The sequence below is a fragment of the Etheostoma cragini genome, chromosome 6 (assembly GCF_013103735.1).
Source record: "Etheostoma cragini isolate CJK2018 chromosome 6, CSU_Ecrag_1.0, whole genome shotgun sequence".
Lineage (NCBI taxonomy): Eukaryota > Metazoa > Chordata > Actinopteri > Perciformes > Percidae > Etheostoma > Etheostoma cragini.
The window spans coordinates 26827137-26853302 of NC_048412.1; the positions used below are offsets into that span (position 1 = coordinate 26827137).

General features: G+C 40.2%; 2 protein-coding genes across 2 annotated transcripts in view; both read left to right on the plus strand.

The window, feature by feature from the left end:
* Positions 1-4115, plus strand: part of si:ch211-113g11.6 (uncharacterized protein LOC559008 homolog) — a 40616-nt gene extending 36501 nt beyond the window's left edge. The window contains exons 13-14 of the mRNA XM_034873733.1: positions 698-753; positions 1361-4115. Coding sequence (XP_034729624.1) covers positions 698-753; positions 1361-1707 — 403 coding nt within the window. The 3' untranslated portion in view covers positions 1708-4115. The remainder of the gene's footprint in view (positions 1-697; positions 754-1360) is intronic.
* An 8695-nt stretch (positions 4116-12810) lies between these two features.
* Positions 12811-24593, plus strand: tlr18 (toll-like receptor 18). The gene is made up of 4 exons (XM_034873732.1): positions 12811-12986; positions 20379-21373; positions 22245-23427; positions 23557-24593. The coding sequence occupies exons 1-4, from the start codon at positions 12933-12935 to the stop codon at positions 24022-24024; spliced, it is 2700 nt and encodes an 899-aa protein (XP_034729623.1). The 5' UTR covers positions 12811-12932; the 3' UTR covers positions 24025-24593.
* The last annotated feature ends 1573 nt before the right edge of the window (positions 24594-26166 follow it).

The window sequence follows — 26166 nt, forward strand, 5'->3', positions numbered from 1 at the left end:
TATTTTCATTTAATTTTGAGGTGTCACATTAAATGTTATGGCATTTGGAGAAAAATTGAAAGTGTTTTTGACATAGAATTGACTAAAAGTTGACATATTCCAGTCAGCGATTATCCATCAACATACATTTCTTTAATTGTAGTCTAAATAATTCCTAATTTCTGCTTTTCTAACTCAAAAATGAGGTATAATACACTTTTGTACACTTACATGCAGAAATACCAACCTATTAAAAATCACTTCCGTAGCTAGAGGCGTCAAAAAGTCAGCGGTCACTGTTGAACTTTGTTTGTTTTTGCATGAGAAGACAAGAGAGGAGAGGGTTATTATTAGAGATTTCAGAAACACTGTAGTAGTACTGCCTGAGCTAACGCCAAAACCAGTCAAAGAATTAGTCATTGGACGTGGTTGTCGTGGTTGTCATCACCAAAAAGGCAACGGTGAGTAAACGCTGTGTTTCTTGGTCAGTATTGCAATGGGGGTTTGTGCATTTCCAATTTATTTGAGAAAAATATGAATGTCAATCATGTGCCGTACAATGATAAGCCTCTGACTACTTTCTCCCCCGACATTATTGAATGATTTGTCCCTGCATGTTTTAATTTTGCGAGTAACACTAGGTTGATGTGAAGGCTCATAAGCCATTTGTGGAACTACTTAATGCGGCTAATTTGTCCTCTCTATTATTTTCCAACAGGACACTCATTCAGAATCTGGACCGTTCGAACTCCTCGGTTTGTGGCGAAGCTGCCGGTGAGCCCTTATCTGCTTTCTCCCACTCTCTGTATCTCTGTGTATCTTAATTAAACCAAAACAGGACTTTTTCCAAGCAGCTACAGTGAGAAGATGATTATCAAATAATTGAGGGGAGTCCGAAAATCTGCAGGGAGCGATTTGTTGTTTTACATCACGCATTACCCTGTTTTAAAGCTCAAAACCTAGTTATAACCTCAGCTAATAATGCCAATTACTCCCCTCTGTAGGGACGGCTATCTCCTCAAGATATCAGATTTTAACAATGCGTTCATTTCCAGGTGTGTCACTGATGCCACATTTCCTGGCTGTACAATGGAAAACCAAGTTCTATCTAATCCCTCAGATGCTAACGCTTGAAAAAGCAACGTGTTTTAATCTTGAACTGATATCTTGAAGCAAAGGAATTATACAAAAACTAAAAAGTTTCATACAAAATGCTTAATCATCTTCACTCTTTATCATTCTGTTTTAGAGTAAAAAACAATACTAGCCAAACAATGCATTTTTTCACTGACTAACAACAGAAAAGGGCAATCAACATTCACAGTTGTAATAGAAGGTATTATTTTGGTATGAAAAACAACTTTATTTCTGTGTCCCTCAGCTTTAAAACAGCGTAGCACTTCCCCCAGAGAAGTGTTGGTGCAGTCCAACACCTCCATCTTTCTCCCTTGCCCCGTGCGCTCCTTCCACGCCACCTACCGCTGGGTGAAAGACAACTGTGTCAAGAACTACCCCTGCCTCTTCTCCGGAGACTTCTGCGTCCTAGGGCCGGCTTTGGACACGCCCCTGAAGGAAGGCGTCTTCCGCTGCATAGCCACCGAGGACGGGTTCAAAGTGGAGGTCATCTCCTTCAGGCTGGTGAACGACGGCAGGCACCTGGCCGCCTCCCTCGCCGCCACCTTGGGGCCGTCGATCCTGCTCGCCATGGCCACCCTGTGGCTCCATTAACTGCAGCTACCGCTAATTATGCTAACCCCTCATCCTTACTGGCTCCAAATGACAGGAAAGACAAGGGGCGTCTGTTAGGAGGTTAGGTTCGCAGAGCATTAAAGTACATGGTTGGGTTGGACAGTGAACACTGTTTTTAGAGAAAGAATCCCCCAAAAAATGTGAGCGAGGGATTAAATTCTGTATTTTTTGTTGCTGCATAAAAGCAACATATCTGCAGTTGTCTTAAAGAGATCCAAACTCAAAAATACTTTCATTAACATTCAGACTAATTTCTTCCCATGACATCTCGCGAGTTTGCTCAACCGTAATTAGGTGCTTTGCGAAACTATCCTCTCTGACTCAAAACATATCTTATGAGTTGAAAAAAAAAAAAAACATCAATACCAGGCCAATTCTTTTTACCATTTCTCTACTTATTTTCAAATTGACTTGACTGTGCTTATTTGTGAATATATAAACCTTTAATACCGCTCTTACATCGAATCATTCATGTTGTTAAACCTTATTGCTATAGCTCATTAGTACTCATTAGTACTTAGAAGTGTCTGGTATTGAGATTTAAAAAGCCTTAACACTTCTAGGACATAAACTCCTAAGCACAATTTTGCAGTCGAGGCAGAATACTGCAGCCTCAGTTGGACTTGGCGCTATAATTAGTGCCGCTGAGTCTAACAACGTCGCTGGGAGGAAGTGTCAGCTTTTTGACAGGAAGTAGGCGGATGAGCAAGAGCTCATTCTCGATCATCACTGTGTCTCAGCACCTCCTCCTCAGACGAGGCAGTTTCTTGCATCTTTTTATCAGATGGTATCAGACATCGTCATTACGCCTTGTTCACAGCTTTAGTCCGTTGTGTTTCTCTTTAAATGACATCGTCTTTCCTCTCCAGAGCATCAGAAACAAAAAACTTAACACTGAGATCAATGGGCATCGATTTTGACTTATCTCCTTAAATTCCCCTTTAAAGGCTATTTGTACATGACTTTATGCCTATGTGTTCCACTTCAAAATGATCAGAACAAACTCAGCTTTCTGTTTAGTGAGGCCCAAAGTTGTCCTAGTGCAATGTATAAAGACAATTTAAATAAACAAGTGTTTGAATTGAGTTTATCAAAGCCGACAGACACCTAAGTCCTCTATTAAATACCCAATAAAAGGACGCTAAAGCAAAGATTCTGCTGATTCTGGAAATACGTATTCCACATTTCTGCGCTGTATTATATCTGAAATATTAAATGAGACATTGAAAAAACATTTTCATGGAGGTACCATGCATTCATTGACCTCAGTAAGGAGCTAACCCCTCAGAATCTTTGAACAACTGAGTCTCAAACATAAAGCATTAAATTACTAAACCCATCTCTATCAATCGACTAAGTATGTTCTTGGTCCAAAATCTGAAGTGTCCGGAAGCTTTTCGGAAACACAGAAGAATGACAAGGAGGAGCTCTTCTGCAAATGACATCCAATTTCTGTTAACCCAACAATGCGTAAAGATGTGAACAAGGTGTTGCGCTATAGCAATTTCAATAAACACACATTTACATTATCATAAGGGCAGATGAAGCTAAGCGGAACTGCATATTAGGCTTGCATTTTATAGTTTGCTTGGAGAGAAAAAGGCTTGTACTTATATCTGTGAAGTGTGTTCTGTATTTTATTGCTCTGCAGATGCTGATTTCTACCATTGCTGCCTATATATGTTAGACTTTTTCTTGATTGTTTGGGTAATTATGCCATAGTTAGAACGTGATATATGACCATTGGCGGCTATGCCTCTCTTCCCAGGGACATAAGTGCAAATAGACAAGACAATGGTTTGTGTTTGTCATACTTGTATCTCTATGCTGTGAAACAAAAGGCTTGACAGATTCCATTAATATGCATTACTGATGGTCAGCAGCAACCACAACCAGCGGCAACAACCTTAACGCTAAATCTGAACAATCATCCTTTCTTTGAAGTACACACTTTATAAAGACCTAAAAGGCAGACTAAAGCTCTATGGAAAAACGAGTAATGATTTTGCTGCAGTTCAGTAGCTCTAGAAGACCAAACCTTCTGAATACTGATCAGCTGACAGAAGAAGTATGCTTTGTGCGGTGATGAATTATGCAGCGGATTAGCATGTTCTCCAGAGCTTTGAGAATTATCATTCAGTAGTGTTACATACATCTGGCCGTGCCGAGGATTTCACAGTGGCAGAGATGTCATTAATAGCTAATTTGGCAATGGAGCCGACACGTCAGGCAAAATATTTAAAAAAAAATGTCATACCGAGCTATGAAAAATATTGAGGTAGTGTTGTGCTTCTCACTCAGCTTGGTTGTGTGTTGCTGCTCCTCGAGCTTCTTGCTTTCTGCATTGCACTGACTCTGGATACTGACTGTGCTTAGAAAAAGAAAAACAACAAAGCTGTGTTGAGCCAACTCATCCCCCCTTGACGCGTCTTCTTATGTTCATTTGCTAAATCCCTCGCTCCTTACCTGGCATAATGTTTTGTTCCAGACCAACTGAGCGCGTGTACATTGGCCATCCCTTCATCTAAACTCACAAACACAAACCAACTGCAGGTCTAACATGCATATTTATTGTCTTTGTGTTACCACCAGTGTGGGAAATTAACCCCAGCCACTGGCCAAGTGCTGGGAAACATTTAATAGAGGCTGTTGTGATGCTGCCAGAGACCTCTGGCAGGAAACTAACTCAACATTCACAGATGTGCTCAAGGCAGTTTCCTGTATAATCTTCTTTATACTGTCACTATGACTGTTGTGTATGTGTTGTTGTGATATGACTCCGAAAGCTGTAATAATGTAATGCCACAATTTCCATTCACGTATTTTTATCTGCATTTTGAAAAGCTGTATGGGGACTGCAAAAAGACGATAACACTTCCTCGAAAAAAGATTTGAAGCGCTTAATTAGATATGGAAATGCCTTTGCCCGAATACGTTCTGACTTGTTTCCGATAGCCGCGTCAAGCTGCGTGCATTAGAATCATTGAATGAATTAGTCTTCGTCTCTGGACAGCATGAAACAAGACCAATACTAGCTGACATGACAGAATAATTAAAACTTACCCGATTGAACCAAAATCCCCAAGACCGTAATTTTTCTCTCGTTTTGTTTCTGGTTACCAACTTCTTAGCTTAGAGCACCAACTTCTGACCAAAGTAAGCTGCAGCATGGTTTATTTACTCCAAACGAGTTGACAGAAACACACCTAATTTGCATGTCTTTTTTGCAACATTTCAAGGGTTTGCTTAAAATCTGATTGACGATTGAATGGAAACACAGCTTAGGAAAGACCTACGCTAACCAATTATGGTAATTATGCAACAAGCTGGTATCATAAGGCTCCTCCCCGCGTCCCAAGTCCATACTATGTCCCAAGTCCATACTATACACCTGTAGAGAACAGAAATATGACCGCATTTAAAACAACATACCGTATGTTTATATTACCAAAGGTAGAAGTACCATGCTAATGTAACTACTGCAAAATAGATAAGATTGAAGAAGTTTTATTGGGTAGTTGGTGTACAAAGCGTGTGATTTTAAGATGGGATACCATGCTTCACATCCCATCTCTTACCATAAGTTTGGGTTTATTTAAATCCATTGACACGGGTCATTTTATCACACACTACAGCTGTGAACTTTCCTCAACCTTAACCGAGTAGTTTTAGTTGCCTAAACTTAACCAAAATTTCAGTACAGATGGCAATCTTTTCCAAAAACATTTACATTCGGATGTATTCCTTTAGCAGATGCATGCTATACAAAGAAGCATGTATGTCTCCGTCATAGTTTGGATTTGGGACACATAGATTGTATTCTGGCCAGGAGAGATCGCCTTGTGTCACAGAGTGTTAAACGTGGTCTAATAGTCATTGCTGTGCAGAGCGGATTGTATGACGAGATGCTCCTTAGGCCGGTGGAATCAGACTTTCATCATTCTCCACAGTACTCGTCATCCTCAAATCCACAAGGCTTTGCTGTAATAACACTTTTCCGGTCAACGCGTGGAATTACGATTTATAGCATTTGCCAACAACCGCCGTCTTCAAACCTCCGTTATGTTCAAGTCCTTGCTTTGTCCTTTGTCCTTTGTCCTCAAGTTCTTTGCTTATCGATAGTCACACAGCCGCTTTATCGAAATTCAGTTATCACTCACTCACATCCGTCATTGTCAGCGCGTCTGTAGGAGGCTAATCTCCTTCAAAGCAAGCTCTTGATTTGCCTTCTGGAAACCAATTTAATGGATCACGCTATCTGCTGTTAACGAACTGATGTTGAGTGTGACAGGGGTTGCTGTTTGGTTTGCTCTGGGGTTTTTGAGTTCAAGTACTGTACATGATGACGTGTGCCCATGATTCTGTGTCTTGATATATCTAAGTTTTGAAGTAACATGCCAAACTCTATTATTATAATGAAAGAGATTTCTATTGGTGCCATGCCGGTCTAATGCCATCTCATAACATGTATTTTTAAAACAACAGATATCTATAGATATTCATGTAACAGACCCATATTGACATGTGTTTCCCTGAACATGTGCGTTGAATATTAATAAAATACAAGTACAAAAGAAAGGATTGACTGTGATCATTTAAATGCATTATGGAATTTATGGAATCCCTTAATTTACCTTTTAATTTATAACATTTACCCATTTTTATAATGGTAACAGGGTATTTATTGGTAATCAAAGGGGATTATTAGAGTTTTGAAGTGTATTGATGTATCATGATACAGGATGGAGGCTTTTAAAAAGGGGTATTAACCCATTAAAACCATCATTGTGTTCCTTACAAAGACCTTCATTGATTTCTACAAATTAAAAACGTGTGTTTACAGATAATTATTCAATTTTAAGGGGATGCTACCTTTCAGAAACCAATTAATGCATGCGGAAAAACCCTTTCAAGAACCTTTATTACATTGCAATCAATAATTTGATCCATTAATTCATCCCATGTATCCCCTAAAACCAATTAGATACTTAAATACTGAACAAGGATCCATTCATATATCATGAATGTATTTTGGATGTTAAGCACATCCCAAGCCTAATTACAGTACACCTCAAAGTAAAAGGAACATGCCGACGTATTGAGACTTCAGCTTGTACACGCTGTGACTATACAAATCACAAAAGGTAAATAGGAAAATATTGGCATTATTTAGTCACTTATTGGTAGCAGTAGGCTAGTTGGAGCCGGTTATCTTAACACAGGGGTTCTCAACCTTTTGCAAGCTGGGCCCCCCCAAAGCTGGTTCATTGCAGTTGGGGCCTATAGTGCCCTACGCCCCCCACACCACGAATGAACGAACAATAGAAAGATAGATAGATAGATAGATAGATAGATAGATTTATTAATATTATTATCATCATCAGTAGCGGTAGGTATGCCTATTATCATTACTAGGCTATTTTTATAATTGGCAGTAGTACCAGACTTCTAATGTGAGCTTGCAGATATTATTATTATTAGTAGTAGTATTATTATTATTAGTATTATTAGTACTATTATGAGTAGTATTAGGCCTATCATCATTACTAGGCTATTGCTATATATTTATATGAGGTTACATGATTTATTGTTGTTATTATTGTTATTATTATTATTATTATTATTATTATTATTATTATTATTATTATCATCATCAGTAGGCCTATTATCATTACTAGGCTATTGCTATAATTGGGAATTGGCACCAGACCTCTGATATTAATATATGCTTTATTATTGTTATTATCACTAGGTCTAATAGTAGGCATCATCTGCATTTTTTAAAGAAGCTTGCAGGTTGGTGATAATAATGTGAGACCTGTGCCTGCTTTGCCTTGCAAAGATCCTCAATTCTTGGCTCAATGTTTGATAAACATAGCCTCAAATCATCCTCGATTTGTGCACGATTACGGCATTTAGTTTTGAGTGCAGTCATTTTTGAGAATCCTGCCTCACACAAATATGTTGACGCGAAAGGAAGGAGAATCTTCAAGGCGACGTCACAGAGTTCAGCGTATTCCTGCATCAATGATGCCCAGAATGACGAAAGAGGGCAGGAGCTAAAGAGTTCCTTCAGTCGACTGTCACTCTTCAGCTCAATAAGCTGTTCCTGCATATCAATTGATAGCTCGTTTGTTGTGCACAAAAACGGATCTCGAACCCACACAAAAGACCGATAATCCTCTTTAACGTACGTCACAAATTGTTTTCTCATTACTGACAGGTGCTCATGACGCTGAAAATCCGGGGACATTTTCAGCTCAGAAGCGTATTAACCTCCAAAATAAGTAATGTTTTTACTTTTGTATAACTTAAAACGGGGATAAAAGACCTAGAGCTGTTCTCATTAGGGGCTGAGCCCCCCAAGGTCTGATCCTAGACCCACCCCTGCTACTACTTCCTACTCCACTCCACTACACCTAAGAGGGGAATGTTTCAAGACAGAAAGTCCTAATATTTCAAGAAAAAAATCCTAATACTTCAAGATAAAAACTCCTAATATTTCAAGATAGAAAGTCTTAATATTTCAAAATAGAAAGTCCTAATATTTCAAGATTGAAAGTCTCAATATTTCATAATGTTGTTATGTTTGCTGAACTACTGACAGCTTTTGCTTTATTGCTCAACGCTTGTTTCTGCAACAGCTCCTTGAGAATCAGATACAATGAAAACTATTGAGGACATATTTTCCTTGGACATTGATCCAGTATTAAAAGAGATCGCTGCAATCGCTAGCAGAGAAACAAGCTGCAGCATGAGTTAATAGGATAATTGTCCAGCTTGTATTTACGTTCATAAAAGTGCTCTTTTTGCTGCTAACAGACTCAGATTAATATTCTAAGTGTCTGACAACATTATGGAAAGGATTTCTAAGGAGGTCGACCTTTCTGTTGAAGATTAAGATCCTTTTAAAACTTAAAAGTCCGCGAAATTGCGTTCACTACACCCACCAGACTCCATGTAAATAATCAGTGATTTTAGCATCGTAACACACGGCTTCTAGAACCTCTATGAGCAGCGCTGGCTATGGCTGCCTTCAGCCTGCGGGCGTAGGGGGCGACCGTCGGCTACGTTTTGTCAGTATTTTCTTTCTTTCATTCCAATTTCAGGTCTGTCAGTCACAGTGAAAACCGAGGACATTTCCGGGGACATTTCCGGGGACAGATCCAGCCGGGGACAGGTCGCCAAAATCGGGGACTGACCCCGGACGTCTGGTCACCCTAGCCTGTATGCGGAGGGGTGTGTGTGTCTTCCCTCTGCTCTGACTGCAGGCTGTGCCTGCTGCGCGAGGCTACTGCTGACTGTGAGTGCTTTTGGACGGGAGAGGGGCTTTCGGCAGCTCCCGTGGTTGAGCACAGTTTTTTTCCCCTCCCATCCTGTAGTCTACCTGCGCCCCCCCGGGAGAGAGTCCGCGCCCCCCGGAACCACTGTCTTATCACATAGGATGGTGATATGTGGTATAAATGTCAAGGGCACAACAAGAAAAAAAAAAGATCCAGGGAACTGAATTAAGAAATTATACCAAACACTGGTATTTGAAAACAACCAAACCCAGATCCCCCCTCCCACCCATAAATACATACATCTAGTGTGCATGGCATATGCTATTTCTGCAGACATTTACCATGTGAAAGAAAAAAAGATGAAAACAACAGACACAGAGTCTCCCTTCTTACAGAGAATGTAACTACCGTGGGTTGTCTGTTGTCTAATTAAATACAGTGTGTACTCAGCTGGAGTGTGTCACAGAGGGAAGGTTGAACTCTGCGGGATACGGTGAGTAAGAGGATGTCTCAATAAGTCGGCGTGTTCCTTTAACAATTAATGGATTTGTAGCCTTGTGCCTGCGAAGGTGTTTGGGCCGTTGTCTTGTGTTTTTCTGTGTGTGTGTGAATGTATGTGTGTGTTGTTTTGTGTCCCTCCTGCCCGTCTTTTTAATCTTTTTGTTTTATTTTTATTTATTTTTTCCTTAAATATAGAAAAATTTGATCACAAAAAAATCCAATTCATGGATTTGTCAAATGTTTCAAATGAATACATTAAAGTATATTTAATTGGTTAATTAATAGCTTTTGACATTTAAATGTGTCTAAGGTGTTTAGTGTGATATTATGGTCATATCCTATTAGAATTAAAGATGTGATAAGAAGATGCATATAGACGTCACGCAACCAGACTATTGTGGAAATCTGCACACGGATCACAAAATGGTTGACGCTCAGTTGGAGGTTCCTGTCAAGACAAGTAGGTTGCATCACCATCTGCTGGCCAATATTCGGTGTATTGACACGAATATGTAAAAGGATACACAGCAGAACACAACTTCTTCCGTATTTTAAAATCCTCTTACGTGAGTCATAACTCCAGTCTCTACTGTTTATTCTTTAACTCTTAGGCTGACTCCAGTTTCTTTGGCTGCTTCCATGTTGTCGCAGCCGTGGTGTTTGTGTGGCCTCCTCCTCCGTGAACCTCACTCAGAGTCCAGAACCAACAATAAACACCACCCATAGGTACATTGTGTCAACCCCTTCCAATAGTAAGAGACGTTGTAACACTAACCAGCCGTCGTAGGACCGGAAAAGTCAGAAGCAGCACTCTCAGAACGATGAATGTTTTGTAGCTAAGAAATCAGTTTATACCTTTCTGAAGAGTACTTAGTGGGACTGATGCTATCTCTTTTTATTATGACGTTGACCTAGAAGCACCAATTGTTATGCTACAACTATTGGTTCTAGTCAGAGTGCCACTATCTTAATGTTACTATAACTGGGGGAAGAAACTGATACAATGATTGTGACGGATGAATGAGAAAATGCCAGGCTGTTGCCCGGCTCTAAGACAGTTACAAAAACGGAGAAATGTGGATTTACTCAGGAATAAAGTAATTCATTAACCAAAGTATTAATTTTTTTAAGTCTAACAACAATGTGGGAGGAACCTGTGCAGTCAGCAATGTGAGTTGTGGATGAGTCCCAGCACCCATGTGCTGCACAGGTGTTGTGATTTAAAACGCAGAACCGGAAACCAAAGACACATTGCAGAGATGGGTGGTGAGGCGCTGTGCCACCAAGGAACTGCTACTGCTCTGGCTTATACACACGGGGAACACCAAGCCAAGGTGTGTCCAATCCTGCTGTTTACTCTCCAATCAGGTCTGCAGCCTTGGACAGAGAAAACACAGCAGCAGCAAAGCCACCAAGTAGAGGTTAATGGTTTTTGCCTTTTTCCAAATAGAGTTAATGTGCAAAATGGGAGAAGGAAACAGCTTTGCAGGATAAGTTGTGACGGAGCAAACATGTAACTTACACAACTATAGTCCCGGTATCCTTTTAACTCTTTGATTTAGCGAGCCAGTTTGCAACCTACTGTACAACCATGCGTAGCGTCAACTTGTAAAGAACCTACGCTTTGCATGGTCTATATAATTTACTTTAAACCAGTTGATGGAAACGCTTCTAATTTGCACTTTTCTTTTTAGTGACATTTTAAAAGTTTGCTTGAATTTTCATTGACAATCAGATGGAACCATGTCTAGTGCTGAATTTAGCACTTTTGCTGGGTAGTTTAACATTTAGGGAAATATGCTTATTTTTTTACTTTCTGCGAGTGAGATGAAAACAAACTTGAGATGCTTTTCAGGAGGAAAAGGCAGCCTGTTACAGAAGTCAATCAATTCCCGAGCTTTCTATTCAAGATTCAAGAACAAAGAATGGATCTTAGCAAAGACCCTGAGTATGAGTCTCTATATGACACAAGCTCACTATTTCCCGACACATTTCTGCCAATCGTCTATTCATATTTTTGTTTGTTTTCTGGCTGAAATTCACAGAAGCAGCAATTGAATATCTATTATCAAGAGCAGACAAACACACACACTCTCACACACACAAACACACACACAGTGCATGGCACTATCCTTGTGGGGACCCGTACCGTTGGCATAATGCCTTCCCTACACCCTTACCCTAAATTTAACCATTACAACTAAATGCCTAACCTTAACCCTTACCCACAACCTTACAATAACCTAATTCTGACCCTAATCCTAAAACCAAGTCTTTACACTCAAACAACCCTTTAAAGTTGTTGGGTCCAGCATTTTGGCCTCACAAAGCTGTCGGGACCCCACAAAAATACTGAACTCCAGGTTGTTGGACCCCACTAATATAGTTAAACAAGAACACACACACACACACACACACACACACAGACACATGCACACACGTCCCGCAATGAAGATCACTAGTCAACCATATTACATTGGAATTAAATGACACCATTTCCTCACTACCAATGGAGTACGTTTTTGGAAAGGCTCTCTGGCAGAGAAAGGCCAACAGCCTGGAAACTGCTCATAGAATGTTCTGGGTTAAGTTTGGGTGAAGGTTCAGCGAACAGACTATTTTCACTTGAGTCTCGGCCATCTTTCTAAAACCCTGCGTATTGTTTCAGCTGTTACAACACAGGATTCAAACAACAAACCTTCATTGTGTCGATCCAAAAGATTCCTAGTTTGAGTGGCTTTTGGAGAATAACTTGAAACTCAATAGGGACGTATATAAATAGGACATCCGCAAACCCCAAATGTTACAGCTAGGATTGAAAGTTGAAAAATTAAAGAAATTAACATAAACAAGCAGCAACACTGAATATCATTCTCAATTATTTGTTCTGTTGTTTTCAGTTCCTTTCTCCAGCCACAACTGTTTTCGATCTATGATCTATTTTTTTCCTCTACTTATCAGACATGTCCCTGTAGATTTTAGTAAAGTAAATAGTTAATATTTTGAGCAGCATTAGCTAAATTCCCTTCATTGCATGGTATTGGGTTGAAGGCACATCTCCATGACAAACCTGGACAAATGACACCAAGTCCATATAAGACTGTCAACAATAGCTCAGAAGTAGTAGTACTGTGGAAGTAGTTTTTTTCCTCTCTTATGTTTGCCTAGAAGTAGTTCTTCAGTCAAGAAAAACAAAGTCAGAATTTAGAAAAAATGTGGAGCTTCTGAGCCAGAAGAAATACTCCCCTGGCACTTTACACATTCCTGAGCAACACACACACACACACACACAGGGAGAGGGGGTGAGAGCCAGACAGAGAGCGAGAGAAATAACAGCACAGACTAAGTTGCCAGAGGCCAACTCATCCAGTGTTGACTCACTTCTCACTGAGCATCTAACACACGGCAGAGCAGGTTAAAATGTGGGAGAAAGTCAAACTGGTGAAGTCCAATCTGACCGCGCGGCATTTCAAGGTGAGTTCAAGATTTTTCTCACCCTAAATGAATATAAAAATGATTGTAGTCCTGTTTCTCACGGATTAAATATGCTGTATTAATAGCTTTTGTGACCATCTTCAGTGGATTATATTAGTTTTAGGCCTGCTTCTGTTCATGATGACATGACTAAAGAGGATCGGTAGGCTATGAAGGTTTTTATATTTAACGATGGTAAAGCACTGGCGCTGTGCAAACAGAGATATCAGATTAATTGAAGGAAAAGAAATCTGTCATCCTTTATGGAGATGAATGAAATTATTATCCTGGCATTTTTAGAGTATCGTTTCTAAGTGTTTTGAGATCAACAAGAAATTTGAGTGTTTGTATTTTTGACTGTAAGTCACGGGCCTCGCCTCTTGGCTGATGACTTTGGTTATTACTTAGGCTGTGATACTCCAGCCAAAATAAGCCAAGTACAGTTTTATTTTTCCAGACGTGTCTTTAAGTCCACGTGGCTGACAAGAAGAGCAGAAAATTGAAGTGAAGAGGTTTTGAGAGAACAATTATACCAATTTGTTGATTCCCGACATCCCACGTTTTCAGGCTTAACTCGTTATTCGTGTCTTTTTTCCCCACACATGACACACCCGGGAGCTTCTCATTCTAACCACAGTATTATCTGTAGGCCGTTGAGCAGGCTTGGAGCCTCTTTTAATGGCACTTAACTGATTGTATTGAGCGGGGCTGTATAACCATGTAAAAATGCAGACAAATCATTGCCTCCAATGAAACCAATGAAATGCCTCCTTGCCCCGCTGCATGTACTCTGCCCCTACCGTGTTGGAGCCTGAGCTTAATGCACATCATGCACCTCTGGAGTTACTGCAAGTCTACTTGAGAACTGAGGCAAAAAAAGGTTACTCGCAACCACTCGCCAGCATTGCAAAAAAAAAAGAACAGAAAGACTGAGGCTCTCTCAAGGGCCGAAGGAGGACTGTGACGAAGCCTCCGATGAGAGGCTGCATTCGAACCTTGCTAGCTTTTGTAAAAAATGTTGCGATCCCAAAGCTCCATCCTTCATAACTCAAGGGACAGATGTGCAAACATTGGACTATTGAGTCATGTAATTACAAGGTACTTTCCAACTGAATAACTTAAATAAGTATTTATAATAAGGATTTTTAAAAGTGATAATGAGAGGATGTGAACAGGATGTGTGTGAGAGGAACAAGGGAAGTGAAAGAAACATGTTGAAATATGCCTATGCCAGTGGGCATCTCCTACCACCTTCAACTTACATGTTACATAATACATGGGGAGGAAGTAGCTCAGTCAGTAGGGAGGAACCGGAGGGGGGCTGGTTCAAGTGCCAGTTCAGAGATGCCCCCCCAAACCGCTCTGTCCAGCAGTCGCAGCCTACTCACTCTCACTTCTCTCCATCTGTGCATGTAAAAGGACCGGAGCATGTGTGTGTGTGTGTGTTTCTGGCCTGTGTAATGTGCAATGATAACAGAGTGTAAATTTATTTATAAATTGTTGGTTTTGGTCTTATTTATGAGATTTCTTGATAATGATAAAGAGGTAAACTGACACAGTCTTATCTTTTAAGACACCCCTCTCCTCAGGCAATCAGCCTGTTTAAATGTTGGCATCTGTCACGTGCCAACGGCAAATAAAATGATTTCAGGCAGTTTTGCACAGCTGTTCCTGCCTGGCTGATAATGTCTGTGGAGTTCCATCTGAAACACTATGAGTTATGGATACTGTACAAGTTTTTGGTACAGCAAGTCCTCCAAATCATGTGACAATATACGTTGTTAATTCCTGCCCTCTAAGTCGACCCGTGTTAGCAAGTCATAAACTAGCGACCCTAGAAGACAGGAAATAAAACCCACAGGAGCGACTGACACTCCCGATGCAGATTTGAGTTGCGCATGCTCAGATTTAAACGGTTAACGATATAACTGGCGTACTGAAATTTGTGCAAAGCGAGACTACAATGTCAGTAGTAACTAAAGTGAAAAGGAAGTAATGCCTATTGTGACTAATGGAAAAAATGTTGTTAGTCACACCTTCGTTTTTTTTCCTGCAATGACAAATCAAAATTTCTGTTGTGACAATGATCTGTCAAGTTTGAAAGACTGGTGCTGTGACAACTGCTTTGGCATGCTCAAGAAACAATCGTCGTTATTTCCACTTTGGGATTTGACTCATTGCCCTCTCCGTTCCCATCACCAACGGTTACATGAGGAATGGACATTGCTGGGACATTTTGAATTAAAACAATTCATGGTGCAGGTTTAAAAGATCACTTCCTTTTATTTGTTTTTCACCATTCCATTGTAGCATCTACCTGCAGATAGTTTGGGTTTCCTTTCCAGCTTTTAGACATCTGTCTCTGTTGATGTGGACATTTTGAATTGAATCCACTAAATAATACTTCCAATAAAAACTGTTGACAGTATGTTTGGCTGTTTATCAAGCGCAATGGGGGAAGTAAATTGAGTAACATAAATGCTTTGAGCAGCAGAATGTAAACTCATTACATCCTAAAGGGGGTGGCTGCATAAATCTCAGAAATGGCCATATCCTGTGTATCCCGAACGGTTAAATACCACCAGGTGCTAGTGGGAAAATGGTTTTGGAAATAAAAAAGATCACTTGATGTATGACATGGACAGCCCCCGGCACATAAACATGTTGAGTGTCTGTCGCTGTGAACGATGAGGAGGACGACCTGGGAACAAAATGTTTTCGAGGACAAGTGTGTTTGTGCGTAGCACACAAACATGGAGAGTCGTCAGACATCCTCATCATCTTTAACCCTCGTGTTGTCTTCCCGAAAATCAACACATTTGTTGGCGCTTTGAATTGATATCCGTCACTTTTTTTGACGTTTTCACTAGTTTTGCAGTTATTTTTGGAATTTATGGTCAATGAACCTTATTTATAGGAAATTGTGTCTGAGTTAGAAAAGCAGAAATTAGGAATTTTTTGACTAAAATTAAAGGAATGGATGTTGATTGATAATCACAGACTGTAATATGTCAACTTTTACTCAATACTATTTCAAAAACACTTCAATTTTTTTTGGAATGCTATAAAATTGAATAAGACGCCCCAGAATTAATTACAGTAGAGATTTGTACTCTGCAAAGAGCGTTGGGTGGAATCAATCATGTTATTTTGGGTGGTTACAATTGGGTAGTTAAAAAGAACACTTTGACCCGAAGACAACATGAGGGTTAAACAGAGTGAAGAACAATCAGTGAAACAAGTCTGCTGCCAGATGAATTGTACAGAGGCAGGACACAGTGCTGCCATGTCAATGAAAGAGATGTTTGCTACCGACTATTGACTGTTGGGTAAATATCACACAGTAATCGAGATTTTGAGCACATTGGATGACGCCAAGAGATATCGTAGTTTGATCAATGAGTGAGACATTTAGTGTTTCTTTCATACCCTGGTTGCTAATTTAGTGCAGGACTATGGACCCTAAAGTGCAGCATGTACAGTATGTCGCATTGGGTTGCTATGGGCCGCACAGTACCACAATACATTACTAGAGTACAGCTTTGCTCCCTTATTTGTACACAAGTTTTATTAGACAGGACATCACAATACAATGCATCATGAACACTTCAAAAGGAATGTAAATGTTCTGCACAAAACCCAACCCAATATGAAAGCAATCATAAGATATCTCAGATTCACTTAAAGTTGTACTTAAAGAGGAACTCAGACTTCACACGGCTGTATGAAGTATGTTAAATTGCCTCTAATTGATGTCGCTGGATTAAACATAGGTTGGGACTGAACTACAACTTTAAAAATTTAAATCCGGAGGTCTGACGTCAGAAAGGAGCTAGCTCACCAGACCTCCTCATCTCTACTTGAGGCTAGCTGCTCAAGGCTTCAACAATGGCTACTATCATAACCCACCCAACTCATGGATGAATAATAGGAACTGGATACAGCGTTTGAGGCGCAGCCTTTTTCGTTCCTATAGAGTTGATTTAGGCCATCATGGAGCCAAGAGACTGGCATGGTTTTATTTCAGTTATTCTTATAGCTGGTTTGATTTGCATTGAGAGATGATTTTATGGAAAGGTCCCTATGCCAATCTGTAGTTATGGTTAAGGTTTTGACGAGGAATCTGAATGAATTGAATGAAAAGTCTTATCTCTGGTTCTTCTGCATTCATTTTGATCCTTTTTTTTAATAAGACTACCTAACTTGAATCAATGGCTTGCCACATTAATGATTTCGTTTGAGAGATTGACAATTGTTCTTTCACAACACACAATTTGTCACTTTTTATGGTTCGTCTGTCAATGAGTTTATTGGAAAGGTCAGGGAGTGCACCTTTTAAACAATGAGACTTGTTTTAGCACTAAAACATTTCCAGTTGTGTTAGTTATTCTGTCCTACCACAACACTGACTCAGGAAGATTAACTATTAATTTACATTCTTGTGTTGCAACACCTATTCCACTAGATCCATGGATGAATGATGCCATTGTTGCCAGGCAGTGTTATTTTGTAGAAGTTACACACGACAGGATTTGCGAAAGCTATCTCTATGGTGCAGAGAAAACAAATATTTTCCTCCTGTCTGGAGATTTTACAGTTGTCCATTCAGCTCATACTACATGAACCTGGCAATGGGCCAACCTGCATGTGCAAAATATTGACCAGTGTCTTGTGTGTAATCCCAATGAGTGGTGTAGATGTTTTGGATTTTATGACCTATACATCAAAACCTGTCAACTTCATGGTGTTCTGACGTTGAATTCTGAAGCTGCAGTGAACTGGAGAGTTGGACAAAGAATGGCCTGTAGCATTGACACCATGTCTGGGAACATTCCTTTTACAGATAAGGCTGCATGCATCAGAGAACAGGAAACTTTCTCTGTGAGACACAGAAACTCCTGCAAGGCAAGTTAATGTCAAACCAGCTGGAGGTCATGAGTTTAAAACTCTTGACAACCGTATAGGTTAGGGACACACAGGTTTGGTTGACCTTTCCTTGCCTTGTGAGACAGAAGAATTCACCTAAGGCAGCCTTTATTTCACTTGAGTAAAGACCAGATGCTTTGTAAACAGCCCCTTAACTCAAAATCTGTGGCAGTTTCCCGGAATCGAGGATAATTCTTTGATGGACCCACGGAAGAATTCCGTGAAATTAACACGGCCCCTTAAGTTAAGGAAAAGGTCTTGGGTGGGCTTAAATTTCCATGTCACGTGGGACAACAACTGGACGGTTGGGTTTATGAAAAGAATAACGGTTGGTTAGGGTTAGGGTTGGTGTCTTGAAGCACTAATCCATGGTTGAAAGGTGGCTTAAAGGAAATGTACTTGTCAAACAGACTTTCTACAGATAGAAAGTCTCTAGTTTAATTGTTGCTAAGGCCAGATTGCCCATCAATCAGAGTTTTACACGTGAGACTCAACCTAGAACTGTGACTTAAGGGACTTTAGGCTGTCCCAGACAACATTTTACATTTGGGAAGGAAACATGGTGAAATCTGTAATCTGAAACACTGGTACTAGATCAAAAAGACATATACTGTGACTACTATGCGGCGTGTCTAGCTGAAAAGACTTGTGATATCCTCAATGTAACTCAATGTGTTGGAAACACGGAACTCTCTTTGATCATGTCACCATCCTATAGGTTATTGTTAAAGCCACCAGTTCTTTGGTTATTTCAACTTTGTGTCTGAGAAATCATGTGTTATTTTTGGATTTCCAAATGGGCGGAAAATGCTGCAATACCCATGAGCCTCTTGGAAATGCCCCTTAGTATTAAAGAACTGCCATGGACATGCTTAAAGCATCATCTGGACATCATCTGCAAGCCTCAAACATGAATGCATTTGAAATAGTCTGAGACCAAATCTTATCATTTCTAAGTGATATTACAACATCATTTTAAACAGTGCCTTTAGTTCCACTAAATCAATATTATTGATGTTCATCTAATCTGCCGCCAATTTCCTGAAACGGCCCTCCACTGTTGACCAGAATAGATAACCAGCGTATTTCCTCATCAAAGCAGCATCACAGCTGGTGTTTTCTCACCCAGACATTGTTTACATGTTGAGTAAGGACGACGATGGCCACACAGTAAACGCGGGATAAATTAATTCAAATTATGAAAAAATGATTTACTGTCTTGCATTTATCTGGCATGTTAACAATGAGTCATTCCAATAAGCGTTGATCTGAGAGGAACGAGGAGTGAACGGCTGAAAATCAAAAAACTCTTGTTGGAAGAATACGTCTGGAATTCAAAACGACAAAAATCGCCCCATTCATTTTTGCTCACATGGCTGAAAACACCTGAAACAGATATATATCAAATATGGGTTTTATCATTGGGTAAATGTTATGAATATAATACAGTAAACAGTTTATCTTTTGTGATTCATCAACTCCAAACAATATTCATCATCTTTACCTCCATGTTATTGTTTCTGCAGCTTCTGTAAAGGGATTTTAATTTAGTTTATTCTGGTGGTTGTCCAAGCTGTCACAGAGTACTTCAAATAAATAGGGAAACAATTTATTTCTACACCCCATGTATCCGCACATCCATAAATGTTTATTCAAGTCACGTCACTTCTGGACTACATAAAAACCAATCCTGTTTGTTTAAGGAGGGTTATAAAGCTTGATAGCTCCTCCATGTCGGGGATGGAACAGTATAAATAAAGCTTCAGGAAAGGGAATTGCCGTCTGCGTGGCCGGAAAGCTTTCTTAGTAGGGTAAGTACTGAGCAGTGTATGATGAGTGCTGCTGTATGAGAAGGGGACAATAGGGACCAATGGAAATGTCTTATCCATATGGACAAATCTCATTATGAGACCAAAACCAACAATTTAAGATTTGATATACTGCTTCTGTCATTTTGATTTCTCCTTTCTTTTTGGGGTTTCTTTGAAAGAATGAATATGAAAAATATAAATGTACTACTTTTCGTGGAACAAAAAGATGCCTGGGATTAGATGCCAGTTTATTTGTGGGACCAGTTTATTTGAACTCAATCTTTTATTTGATGCAATGTACTCATTTTGAAGAAGAGCAGTGTTGTGCTTTACTGTGAGGTGGGACAACCTTTACTTTTTGAGGATTTGAATGTTTAAGATAAGTTATTAAAGGTAAGCAAGAGAGAAAGAAGGGAGAAAGAACAAAAGAAAACTAAATCCACTGGAAGAAGAGTTGAGACTAACACAGAACAAAAGTGTACAAAAAACAAAAAATCTGTATTTCAAACTTGTGCTTGAGTATCTCTGCAGAGAGGCATGCATAGTTTTGTAAAAAAATAATAACAAAAAAACACTGGGGTCAATGTTCTGTGTTCATTAGAGCAAAGAATTAAATACCAATGTTTAATCTCTCCTTTTCTCTTTTCTCTACCAGTCCGTCACAATGATTTGGACATGGATTCATTTCAGTGCTCTTCTTCTTGGAGCACTCACATCCCCAACTCCACCTTTGCCCACCATCGCCAACACTGACGGAGGACCCTGCCGCATTTACAACTCTGGTCGCTCTGCAGACTGTCTGGGGAAACAGCTCACCAATGTCCCTTGGAGACATTTCCCATCAACACTGGAAGACATAGACCTCTCCTACAACGAACTTCAAGCTGTTTGTGCTGACGACTTCCTACACCTCCCTAGGCTTCGCGTGCTAAAGCTGCTGTACAATAACATTTCACACATTGACAATAACGCTTTTAAAAACAACAAGCGACTGGAATATCTTGACATCTTTAATAACTCCTTACAGGAAATTCCTGCCACAGCCCTGAAACCTCTTTTGAATCTCAAAACTCTCAACATGTCTAATAACCTTTACAGACATGCCACTTTGGCCCATAGTTTCTCCAAATTTGTCAAACTCCAAGTTCTGTCAATGGGGGGCCCTCTGGTTAAAGGACTAAGAAAAACAGATTTTCAACCCTTGAAGAATATTGGCTTACAAGCTTTTGCTATTAAATGTTCCTCCAATCTAAGTTACTATGAGCCCGGAAGTTTAGAAGTCATCCAGACAAAGCAGATGGGCTTTGACATGGCCATAGATCAACACCCAAGTGCTCTACCTCACATGCTACGTGACCTTGCCAACAAGACCTTCAGCGCCATCCAGTTCCGCAACCTCTTTGAGTTCATGTACTACATGGGAGAGGAAGACATTTTCAAGGGTCTAAAATACATCACAGTCAATCAACTCGTCTTTCACAGGGGTAAATACAATGAGAACCTCCTCAGGATGGCTTTAATGAACTTACAAGTCACCCCTATCAAATGTTTGAGACTTCAGTACATCGACTTTGCCCGTTCACCCACATTTGTTGATAGCGGAGCAAGTTCCAGCATCACCAACCTGACACTAGATAAGTTGGATCTTTGGTGAGTATCTTCTCATTTTGGGCAGTTGTGGAAAAAATATCAGGGCAGGGCAAGCTAGGTACCGACACGATCAAGACAGGATAGGTGAAGTCAAACAATGTCTTAAAGTATTAAAAGTAATCAAACAACAAAAAAACAATGAAAGTGCCAAAACAAAGCTTTAATAACAGTGTCATAAAAGCACAAGAAATCAGCTAGACTTGTAGGCTGTTATATTGCTGGGTGGTTACTTGGGTAAATGTACTTAGTTGCTTTCCACCACTGATTTTGGGGCACCATGTGGCAATGTGAACATTAGTGGATCTGGTGAGAAATTTTACTCTTGCTTGTTATTATGCCAAATTGCTTGACACTGCCCCCTGATGCGACACAGTGCAGTTTACAAGACGTCTATCCATTGTAGTGTTGTTTGTAGACGATAAGCTTACATCCATCCATCCATCCATCTTTGTGTGCTTATCCGATAATGGGTCACGCGGGCTCCAGTAGGGGACCCCAATCTTCCACTTCCAAGCCACATCAACTAGCTCCGAACGGGGGATCTCGAGGCGTTCCCAGGACAGATAAGCTTACATATATGTTTAATTTTATTCAAAGTATTCACATAGTGGAGAGTAATTATGGTGTCCCTCTAGGTATTTGCCTAGAGCCCCTAGAACCCTGCCTTTTGGGTCCTCAGAAAAATGGTGGAACTGGAAGAATGCTTGCCAGTGCTAAGGACCATGAATCTATTTTTCCCTTGAACTAAACTTCTCATACAGTCCTTGCCCCAAATCATACTGTACATCAGTCAGACCAAACTCATTGAGGAACAGTGTGTTTGATTTTTATCATAACATACAGAACACTACAAATCTCTTTTTTCTTGCAGGTATATCAGCAATCCTGATGTTCTGCGATTTGACTGGCGCTTCACCTGGTTCAACAAAATTAAGGAACTGTCTATTCAGCATGTGTACTTCAACTCTGTGCCTTGTGATGCCTGGGTTGAGATGGCAGGTATTGAGGTTCTGGATGTCTCCAATAACCGACTAGTTAATGAGTTCATCTTCAACCAGCGGTGTGATTACCGGGGCGTCATGCCAAATCTTCACACCTTCAAAATTAGCACCAATGACGTGACCAGTTTGAAGGACTTGTCCTCGCTAACAAGAGAGTTCCAGCAACTTCAAGAATTGGATTTCAGCAACAACAAACTGGGCTCTGCTGAAAACAGTCAGAACTGTGTTTGGCAAAAGAACATCACTCGGGTGATTGCTCACCACAATCAATTTGTAAGGGAAGCACTCAGTTGTCTGCCCACCACAGTGCACTACTTGGACCTGTCCAACTGCGAACTGGATCAGCTGGACATGACGTACTTTGAGAAAACCATCAACCTGAAAGTGCTCCTGCTGAGTGGAAATAAAATCAAGTTCATTCCATCAAAGTGGAAAAGTCCCTCACTGCAGTCCCTTGCTTTAGATGGGAATTCGTTTGGTCTCATTAGCAAGGCATCCTTCCAGGACATGCCTCAACTGTCTCAATTGAGGGCAGGGAACAATCCTTACCATTGCACATGTGAGCTCCATGCTTTTGTCCAGGACACAATGTCAAAAGGAAAGGTAAACCTCATAGACTGGCCTTCGAACTACAGGTGTTACCACCCAGAGGCCTTCCTCAACACAGTCATATCCAAATTCCTGCCTGGTCGGGTGGCGTGTGACATCAGACTAGTTATCATCATCTGTGTTGTGACAACGGCAGCGGTGATCTTGATATTGATGCTAATTTGCTATATTTTTGACCTCCCATGGTACACTAAAGCCACATATCAGATCATCAGGGCCAAATACAGAGCTCACAAGGAAAAAGCGGCCGGGGAAACAGGGACTTTTACTTATCATGCCTTCATATCCTACAGCCACTCTGATGCCGACTGGGTGAGGGACCAGCTCTTGCCCTGTTTAGAGAGCAACAAGAACTCCTATCGTTTGTGTATTCATGAGAGAGACTTCATGCCAGGAAGGTGGATCATCGATAACATCATTGACAACATTGAAAGCAGTCGTAAGGTATCAAAATGCAGTTTTGTTATAGACTTACTAAGCCAGAATACAACAATACAGACACAACCAAAAGCTCATGATAACAGATGTGGACTTAAACATTTTTACTTCCTTTTTCTCTGTCTCCATTTTCAGGTAATATTTGTCCTCTCCCGGCACTTTGTTAACAGCGAGTGGTGCAACTATGAGCTGTACTTTGCTCAGCAGAGAGCAGTGGGCAAGACCTTCAATGACGTGATACTAGTGGTGAAGGAGCCCATCGATCCCAGCTCCCTGCCCAGCAAGTACTGCAAGCTGAAGAAGATGCTGAGTACCAAGACCTACCTGGAGTGGCCCCAGCAGGTCAGCCAGCAGTCATTTTTCTGGGCACAGCTCATAAGCGTCTTGGGCAAGCCCACAATGACTCGAGAGAGGGCGCACAGTGTCAAGAGCAGAACCTCATCCGTGGGAGGTGTTTCTGTGATTGGGCCCCTCTTGGAGGATAGGATGCCACAAGCAACAACACTGAATGCGGAGAAGGAAACAGAACCTGAAAATGAAATCTTTAAGAGGAATAATGATCAACAATCAAATCCGAGACAAATCCCTATGGTGGCATTTTGATCCAAAGGTTAGAAGATAACATTTTGATTTCATCAGTATAGTCTCAGCAAAGGCCTGAACTCAGGTAACCTTTTGTGTGCAGGTTATGCCAAAGCCGGGAGCAAAAGCCAATGTCTCATTATGATGACGATAAAATGATCCCCTGCCCTGCCTGCCCATGGCATTCTGTCATGTTATCCCCGAAGGCCAAGCTCTCCCTCTGAGTGTCCCTGGCCGGGTGCCCAGCTGACAGGCGCTGAAAGGCCATGAACTCAACGGCTCAAATGAGATCTCCCATGTCGCACTCTGGATAACAAGCGAGGTGCCAGGGAGATGTGGTGACAGGAGCTACACTGTGAAAGGACCTTGCTTTGTTACATTCTTGGCCCTCAGTGGATATTAAACATTATTGTTCCAACTCTGTTCCAGAGTCAAAGGCCACACAGGAAATACTGTACCAACCACTTCCAGGAACATAATGTTTTTGGGGAAAATGTTTACCTACCTAAGAACATCAAAAAATCTAAATGTGAATCTTGGTAGATCCTTGGATTCAAAACTCTATGCTAAATCCTAAGGATGCACAATGCTTAGTGAAAGTTGATGTCATGGCAAAAAGTGAGCATACAAGTAAAGACAATCTGAAAAAAAAGAAACATGAGAATTCATAGCACTCCAGCACTTTCTATTTTGTATCAGCACTTTGGACTCTCATAATTTTAAAGTGGCTCTCCATAGGTCTTCTAATGTTTCAAGTTGACTGCTCCTGGGCTTATTAAACATGCATGGTTAGACATCACTCATTTGATTGCTGCCAAATATTTTTTTTAAATGATCTGGTTGTGGTGTTTGTCTAAGTCCTTAGAGTCGCTGTTTTCATTAGTTGGTCCGGAGCAGCTTTGTTGTGTTTTCTACTTATGGGTTTGAGTTGAGCTCACACGATGATTGTTTCTTAAAAACATTTACATTTGTTATTTTAAAGTATTTTTTTTATTTTCCATATTACTTCTCTCCTCTCACTTTCAGCGATGAAACAGTAGCCTATTGTGCAACAATTAAATACAGTCACTTTAACTTTTTTACAAGTTTATGTGGCCATTTGTGGAGTTTCCAAATGGCCAGTAGATGACACCCTTGACCTTATTATTCACTGGCTGATGTCCCACAGAGGGATGGAAGAGAGAGAGATGTGAAATGTATTGTGCATTAAATGCATTTTCTGAATAGAAGGCATGTGGGTTTGTAACACAAAATTACGTCTTTAAAGTATGACAATTACTGTGTGCAGAATTATTCATGCAAAGCAGATGTTTATATTGTATGCAGACTCTATATTGTATTTCTGTATTCTTTGCCCCGTTAAAATACAGGATGTGTCTCATTTGTATTACTTGTCAAATGCTGAACATGAATAATTTGTGTATTTGTGTTTTATTTAGCAAGTTATGACTTTAAAAGTGTGATTATGTTAGATGGTTGTCTCTTCTCCACTACTTGTGGATCTCTGCAGCTGGTAAAAGACCAACTCTGATCCGTAATCAGAGACGGGGCTTTGGTTTCGCATACAAAAGAGTCGGGAGGCTGTTCTTCACACATCGGTTTGGTCCCAGGTAATCAAGTCAATGAAAAGGGTTTTATCTTTCCTTTTCCTTTTAATGTTTGGCTTGGCAAACAACACAAGTACAGTCCTCAAAATTGACTGTAGAGGCCTGAAACAAACAACTAACGCAGTAGTTGAGACAACACACTGAGTGGGAGAAGAGCAGGGGTTGTTTGAGCTGATTGCAGCAGGTGTGTTGAGATAGCAGGGAGCGAGAGTTGATGAGCAGATTGATGCAAGAGAGAGAGAGAGAGAGAGAGAGAGAGAGCATAGACAGGCATTCCCATCCAGGGCTTCTTCTCATAGGTGCATCACATTTTACTTTAATTGCATCCCTGACTCCTCTGCTTATTTTTTTTTTTAAACAATCTTTATTATCAACACAGTATTATTACAATACAATGAAATAAACATATATATATATATATATATATATATATATATATATATATATATATATATATATATATATATATATATATATATATATATATATATATATATATATATATATATATATAAAAAAATCACATACAATAAAAATTACATGTGCAAAAATTTTT

Excerpts from the sequence above, each read along its gene's own strand:
- tlr18 (XM_034873732.1), top strand. The coding sequence starts at position 12,933 with ATGTGGGAGAAAGTCAAACTGGTGAAGTCCAATCTGACCGCGCGGCAT. Across the intron at positions 12,987-20,378 it reads TGACCGCGCGGCATTTCAAG|TCCGTCACAATGATTTGGAC; the intron begins GTGAGTTCAAGA and ends TTTCTCTACCAG. Across the intron at positions 21,374-22,244 it reads CTAGATAAGTTGGATCTTTG|GTATATCAGCAATCCTGATG; the intron begins GTGAGTATCTTC and ends TTTTTCTTGCAG.